The 7,343-nt window shown below is 71.7% G+C and overlaps 1 protein-coding gene across 1 annotated transcript; it reads right to left on the bottom strand.

Moving 5' to 3' along the window:
- Positions 1 to 3,386: 3,386 nt before the first annotated feature.
- Positions 3,387 to 7,262, bottom strand: CDC6 (cell division cycle 6). Its single transcript, XM_042787254.1, has 12 exons — positions 7,233 to 7,262; positions 6,804 to 7,002; positions 6,310 to 6,531; positions 6,031 to 6,230; positions 5,703 to 5,866; positions 5,433 to 5,539; positions 5,156 to 5,295; positions 4,964 to 5,064; positions 4,755 to 4,819; positions 4,370 to 4,569; positions 4,118 to 4,258; positions 3,387 to 4,007 (listed from the first exon to the last, which is right to left on the bottom strand). Exons 2-12 carry the CDS (start codon positions 6,991 to 6,993, stop codon positions 3,918 to 3,920), a joined length of 1,620 nt encoding a protein of 539 aa, XP_042643188.1. The 5' UTR covers positions 6,994 to 7,002; positions 7,233 to 7,262; the 3' UTR covers positions 3,387 to 3,917.
- Between the last annotated feature and the right edge of the window lie 81 nt (positions 7,263 to 7,343).

The raw sequence follows: 7,343 nt of genomic DNA, 5'->3' as shown, positions 1-7,343 counted from the left end.
CCGCCAATGGGGCGCCGCCGGAGGGGCGGGGCGAGGCCGGCGCTACATTGTAACTCTTTGAAGTCTCCAGAAGGCGGAAGGGGAGAAAGTGGGTGCGCGCGCCGCGGGGAGAAGGGGAGGGGTGGTGGTGGGGAGGAGGCTCTTAAAGGGGCCGCGCAGCCCCTCCTTTACCCCCCCCACCTTCCTCCCCGCAACCCTCCGAGGAGGTTCCCCCCCCACATACACACGCGTGAAGCCGAGGGGAATATGGCGGGGATACCCCCCCCCTTCCCCCCCCGGGGGATATTGTGCGTGTCTGTGTCCCCACCCCCGGGGGGCAACGTTGCTGTGAAAAAGGGCAGGAAAAGGAGAATTGGGGTGTGGGGATAGCAGGGCAGGAGCCCCCATGCCCCAAGGGTTGGATTGGGGCAAAGGAAAGGGCCTACCCCCCCACACCCCCCGCCCCACTCCTCCCCCACCCCCCTCCCAGCAAAGCCCCCGGGGTTACCCAGAGCCAGGGTGAGCAGACACCCAGCTCTGCCACTCCTCACTCGCTGTGGGGGGAAACTGAGGCAGGAGCAGAGCCAGGCCCTGCCGCTGGCCAGTGCGCGGGGGGGGTGCCTGTAGCAGCACCCAGGAGCCCTGCACCCACTGGCACAGCCCAGCTCCGATGGCACAAGGGCTGGAGGGCAGCGGGGTGGGGGGAGCTACCATGGGAAGACACACGTGCGAGGAGTCTGGGCAGCCTCAGCACAGACCCCACAGGGGTCCCGCTGCTCCCTGGGTGCCTGTCAGACCCCGTGGTGCCCACCTGAGGAGGGCGTGGTGCCCCTCCAGCTGCCCTGAGCAGTGCTCCCGTGCCTCAGTTTCCCTGACGTGCTCAGCAGAGTGAGGTGGGACAGCCCAGGCACAGGCAGCGAGTCCTGGGCACCCCCGGCACAGCGCGGCCACCGGCCCCCTCCCCGGCACACCGGGGCTGCCGGCCGCGGCGAGGCCCAGCCGCCGGCATGTGCTCAGCCAAGAGGAATGTGCCAAATCACTCCCAGATGTGCGCGGCGGCCAGCCCGCCGCCCCCTCCGCGGCCCACCAGGGCGGCCGCTGGGCAACTGGGGAGCCTCAATCGCCCCGCCACGGGGCCGAACTCACCACTGGCCAGATCCTGCCTGTCCCCAGTGCCCAGCACCGGCCCGTGCCGCGGCGTCGGGTTGCCGAGGTCCGGCAGGGCCCAGGCGGGTACAGCAGGGTACCAGGGTGTGGACGGGGGGTGCCATCAGGGCAGGGCTGCGTCCCCGGTGTTCCCCCCGTCCCGGTGAGGCCCTGCAGCCGGTGCGGGGCCCGGTGCCAGCGTGGTGGGGTCGCGTGGGGTCCTGCCCGGCACCCCCGGCCCCCGTGCCCGGCAGGAGCGCAGCCGAGCGGAAAGGGGCTGTCAGATGGAATCTGGGTGCCGGCGGTGACGGCACGGCAGGAGGGGGCCGTGCCCGCCACGTGGCCGCTTATGTAAGGAGAGGGCAAGGGAGGACAGGCAGGCAGCGGGGGCACCGGGGACACCACCGAGGGGACACCGGGCCCCCACCACGCACAGGCGGGCAGTTGCGCAGCCGGACACACAGGCCGGGGGCTGCCCACGGCGCCACTGGCACTGCCCAGCCCTGTGGGCACCACACGTGTGTGCAGGAGCAAGGGGACGTGGGCACACGTGTGCCGGAGCGGGGGGACGGGGCCCTGGCGGCCCCTCGGCCTCCCCGTTGCTGCTGCCGCTGCGGCTGCCAGCTGCGGCGTGGGGCCGGGGTGTCCCGGGGGCAGTGGCGGTGTCCCCGAGCCGCGCCGCTCCACCGCACGGTGACAAACGGCTCCAGCGGGAGCTCCGGCACCCGCGCGCGCCTGGATCCGGCTGCGCTATCGATTTTTCATCCACTGCGGCAGAGATCGGAGCCAGGGCCGCCGGCGCGGCCGCGGGCACCCCGGCGGGCTGGCACGGCGAGGGGATGCGCGTTCCCGCACCTCAGGGCCACGTCCTCAGTGTCACCCCCCTGTCCCTGTCCCCACCCACACGGTCAGGCCACCCTGGGGACAGTGCCAGCACCGGGGACCCTCCAGCCTCACCGCGGGATGCCCAGCGTGGCCAGTCTGGTGCAGATGTGGGGGTGTCACCCTCTCCCTGTGCCGCCACCTCACCCAGCACCACGGTGGGCACAGAGGGGGGCCAGAGCATTGCGGCGGGGCGGGGACACAGACAGACACACAGACGTGGGGAGCAGGGGCACCGCGGTGCCCACCTGCGTCACCGCCACGTCACTGCGGTCACACACGCTGCCAGCCGCTTCCTTCCAGTCACCGTGTGCGGTGGCTTCGCGCTGTGGGGCTGCGTCACGGCCGCAGGGCTGGCGCAGGGCAGGATGCGGCCGCCGTGGCCAGGGGGGAGCAGGGGACACCCCCCCCCCCTTCCCCACACTCTGCCCATGGCATAGCGATGCCAGGGCCTGTTCAGCCCCATGGCCCGGTGATGGGTGGCAGGGCCCTGGTCGCCACTTGGCGCAGTGGGGGACAGGGCCAGGGTCCCCCTCAGCCCCCCGGCATGGTGAGGGGTGCAGGGGTGTGGAGCTGAGCAGGCACAGCCTGGCTTGAGCCCGCTGTCCCCCCCGTGCCGCCGCACACATCCAACACATGGCAGCCCCGGCTATAAATAGCAACCGGCTGAGCCGTGCTCGGGGCCCGGCTGGGGCCACCAGCCACCCCCGGCCCTGCCTCAGTTTCCCCACAGCTCTCCCTGGTGAATGGCCGGGGCCTGCCCTGTCCCAGAGGTGGCCCGTGGCACAGCAGGGACAGGCAGAGTGCCAAAACGGGGGCGGGGGGGGGAAGGTGGGGGCTACACCAGGATGCCCAGCTCAACGGTGGCATCCAGCCACCTCACCAGGCTCTGCTTTGGCACTGGGTGCCCTGGGCAAGGACACAGCCCACGGCCCCGTGTCCTGCACCCCCTGCGGACCCCGCAAGCCCTGGAGCCAAGGCCAGGATGGGGCTGGCACACACCGGGGCCACACCCCAGGGACAGGGGAAACTGAGGCACAGTGGGGGGCCCAGGCACCCTGTCCTGTCCCCACACCCAGCACCCAGTCCTGGCCCAGAGGTGCTGGGGGGGATGGCAGGACGCAGGGCACGGTCAGAGCCCCAGTCCTTCCCCACTCCCCCCTGCCTGGGGCCCCCACACCCCCCCAGCCTGGGAAGCTGCAAAATTAGGTCAAAGCGTCTATTATTTAACACAAGCAGAGGAGCCGGGGCCAGGAGGTGGGCGGGGGGGGGGAGCTGGAGGGGGCTGTAGCTTGGGAGGAGAAAGGCTGGGGGGGACAGGGCCAGGCCGGGAATGGGGCTGCAGGGCGGGGGGAGCAGGCAGAGGCAGGAGCCAGCACTGAACCAGAACGACTTTATTAAAACCAGGAGATAGAGGGGGGGGCCCCCTGTCCCCCCCACCCTCCAGCCGGGGCACAGCCTGAAGCCAAACGCACGGTGCACCCCGTCTGCCGCCGCCAGCACCGGGACCATGAGCAGGGTTTGGGGGGGCCCGGGGGGGCCCGGACAGCTCTGAACAAGCCGGGAGCAAACACGTCGGTGGCTCGGAGCAGGGAACAGCACCGGGCCCCCTCTGCTGGGGTGGGAGCGGGGCCAGGAGCACCCACTGTCCACAGTCATTGCTGCAAAGGGGCTGGGGCGAGTGCCAGCCTCCCGCCTCAGCTCCAGCCACACAAAAATAATAACAACAACAATAATATTAATAAAACCACCTGAGACCAAGGGCCGCAGGGTACGACTCAACAAACAATGGCTGAGGCCCTTTCCCTGCTCCCGGCCCGGCCAAACCGCGCGTGCACTGAAATCCCACCCGGGGCAGCATCCACCCGCAGGGGCCACGGGGAGGGGGCTGCTGGGGGGCGAGCGGGGGGCTAGTGCAGCCCCTGGGCCAGGATGCTGCCCACCAGAGCCGTGTCCTGCAGCGCGTGCTCCACCGCCGCCTCCTCCATCTTCAGGGAGACCTGGGGGAGACGAGAGCCGCTCAGCACCCCGCTGCCAGACCCCCCGCCCCGCTGCCAGACCCCCCGCCCTGCTGCCAGACCCCCCGCCCTGCTGCCAGACCCCACCGTACCTTGGCCAGCCGGGCCTCCTTGCCCTTCTTCAGCTCCAGGACACCGCGGGACTCCAGGAGGGTGACAAGGGACAGACACTCAGCCTGGTCGACGGCGGGGAGATGCTGCTGGCGGCAGACCTGGCTGTAGGCGTCGTGGAGCTGGGGAAGGCAGGGCAGGCATTAACACCGTGGCACCGCACCCAAGGGAGACCCCAAGGACACCCACCCGCTCCCCAAATCCAGCCCCGAGGGGGTCCCGGCGCCACTCACCTTCCCCAGCGTCACCTCCCGGGTGCGCAGGCGCCGGGCGAGCAGCAGCAGGGAGCAGAGCAGCACCTTCTGCTGCAGCGGGAAGGCGTCTCGGGCCCCCGCGGCACCCGCCGCCAGCCGGTCCCCAAACACCTCCGAGATCACACGGGAGACGTGCAGGAGCCCCACGCGCTTGGGGACAGGGGACGCCGGGGAGTCACCTGTGGGACAGACAGGGCTGAAGGGGACCTCAAGGAGATGAGAAAGGGGAGCGGGTGGCAGCGCAGAGCGTGTACCCCTGAAAAGGACCCTGGACCCCCCCCCTCATTGAGGCCGGCCCGGAGGTCCCTGTGACCCCCCGCCGCAGGGTTTGGCTCCGGCACGGCGGCCGCCAGCAGCTACTCACCGCCGGGCAGCGGCTTGAGCAGGGTCTGGCTCCGCACCTCCAGCTCCACCACCTCCACGGCGCGCCTGGGGAGAGACAGCCCTGAGCGCCGGGCAGAGCGGGCAGCCCGGCACGGGCACCCCCCGGCACGGGCACCCCCCGGCACCAGGCAGGGCTCGCGGGGGCCGCTCTTGGCTGCGGCACCACCGGGTTTTGGGGCAGGCGCTGACCTGCAGACATCCAGGGCCTTACGAGCATCACCAGAGACTGCGGAGACCTTGCGGGCGCAGAACTGGAGCGCAGCGGCGTCCAGGACGGGGTCACCAGCCACCTGCCGAGGCACCGCGCGCTGTCAGAGCCCACCACCCCCACCGTGTGCTGTCCCCCTCCCTTCCCAGCGTGTCCCCCCTCCGTGTCCCCACCTGCCCCAGCCGCTCCTGCAGGATGGCGGTGAGCTGCTCCCGGGTGTAGGGTGGGAAGTGCAGGAGCCGGGGGCTGCCGGCCGGGCGGGCACCGAGCCGGGCCAGGCCGCGGTCCAGCAGGTCGAGTGCGTTGGCCAAACCTGGGGGCACAGCGGGGTGAGGCCTGTGCCCCCAAGAGGGCAGGAGAGGGGTGCAAAGGCAAACCCCCCCCCCCCATCAGCCTCCCAAAATAGGGAGGGTCCCCAGGGCGGGTGGTGCCACACTGCTGCGCACTCACCCACGAGGACGAGCCTGGAGTGGGGCAGCCGGGGCCACTCGAAGAGGGTGTAGAGCACGTCCTGGCCTTTGCTCTCCAGCTGGTCCAGTTCATCCAGCACCAGCAGACTGGTGGAACGGGGGAAAGGGGGGATGGCTGGGTCAGCCACCGCTCTGCCCACCACCCCCACAGCCCCCTGAGCAGGGAGAGCCGCTGCCGGGGCCGCCTCTCCTGGCTGGCCACACTCGGGGGGTGCAGGGGGGGACCCCCACCCCAGGATTGGGAACTCACACCATGGGCCCCCAGGCCGTCAGCTGCTTCTCCAGCCTCCGCACTCCGTCCCGGCCGGCGGCTGCGGGCAGGCCCAGCTCCTGCGCCACGGCGGGGAAGACGCCCTGCGCGCTGCTCAGCGCCATGCAGTTCAGGACGATGGTTTTGCTCCCGGCGAGCTCATCCTGCCAGGAATGGGAATGTTACACCCCCGGCCACCCACTGCCGCCCCCTGCAACCCACCACGCTCAGCTCTTGCTCCTCCTGCCAGTCCCTCCATCTTTCCCCACCGATCTGTTCCACCCGCACCCCCCCCCCCCCAAAACAGGACCCCCCCGCCGCGGCGCACCTTGCAGTCGAGCAGGATGCGGCTCAGAGTGGCCGTTTTCCCTGTCCCGGGGGGTCCGGAGATGTAGAGGCCGCCGGGCCGGCGCCCGCAGACGTGTTCCCGCAGGAATTGCCGGATGATGCCCGTCTCCCTCTCCCTGGCGTGGAGGCGGTCGGGCACGGCCGCGTGCAGCACCCGCTTCGCCTGCTGATAGCGGGTGCCTGCGCCCAGGAGGGAGAGGGCTCAGGGGGGGGGCCGCAGCGCCGGCGGGACCCCGTCCCCCTCCCAAACCACACTCACCTTCCTGCCTGAAGAGCCGGGCGCGGGCCAGCTGCCCATCGAGCCCCGAGCTCCGAGGGGTTTCCTGCCCCCCGCGCCCCGGAGGGGACGGCCCCGGGCTGCTGGGCTTCTCGGGGGAGGCCGGGGGGTCCCCAAAAAGCAAGCGGCACCCCTGGTTCTCCTTGCTGCGCTTGGCCGGGGAGCAGGGCAGGGCGCGGGGGATGTTGCAGAGGTTGTCGTCACCTGCGGAGGGGAAGGGTCAGCGAAGGGGGGGGGGGGGGCGGGGGGCGAGCGCGGGGGACCCAATCCTGCGCCTTGTGTGAGAGCAACAGGCCGTTCGTGACACGGCGTCACTCTCCCCGGGGGGAGGCTTCACGCTTCAGCCCCCCAGGAGGGGTTTTTCCTCCCAAAACAGGGGGAAGCCACAAACAGAGCTGGGTCTGCCCGCTGCCCCGGGACATGGCTGTCGCCTCCCCCCCAGATTTCCCAGGGGGTCCCAGGGGAGGGGGGCTCACCCAGGCGCTTGCGAGGGCTCAGAGGCAGCGCTGCGGGCCGGGCCGGGGGCTCTGCGGGGCCGGGGCGAGGGGAGAGCGGCGGGGAGGGGGGGTCGGGGACGCTCTTGGCCGGGGGGGCGGCGAGGCGGCGGGCGCTCCTCCTCCGGGGAAAGCCGAGGGTGGGCTGGCGCTGCGGGCTGCTGCTGGCCATGGCGGGGGGCTGCGGAGGGAGGGGGGACACCGGTCAGCTGGGGGGAGAGACCCGACACCCCCCCCGTTCCCCCAAGCCCCGCGGCTCCCGGGCGCCCCTGCACTCCCCTCCGACCCTAGACCGGCCCGCTCTGCCCCCCCCAGCTCTGCTATACCCCCGCTCCCTATAACCCCCCCTCCAGAACCCCCTGCCCCCCATCTCCGCTCCCTAAAACCCCCTGTCCCCCCGCCGCCACCGACCTTCTCGCGCCAACTCAGCCCCAGCTCCCCACTTCCCGCCACCGGGCCGAGCCGGCCCCGCCCCCTCCGCCCCATTGGCTGCGCCGCCGCCGCCAATCGCAAAGCCCCGCG

The sequence above is a fragment of the Tyto alba genome, unplaced genomic scaffold (genome assembly GCF_018691265.1).
Source record: "Tyto alba isolate M040663 unplaced genomic scaffold, T.alba_DEE_v4.0 Super-Scaffold_12, whole genome shotgun sequence".
NCBI lineage: Eukaryota > Metazoa > Chordata > Aves > Strigiformes > Tytonidae > Tyto > Tyto alba.
The sequence above is the reverse complement of the archived record's forward strand: the minus strand, read 5'-3'. Positions and strand labels throughout refer to the sequence as shown.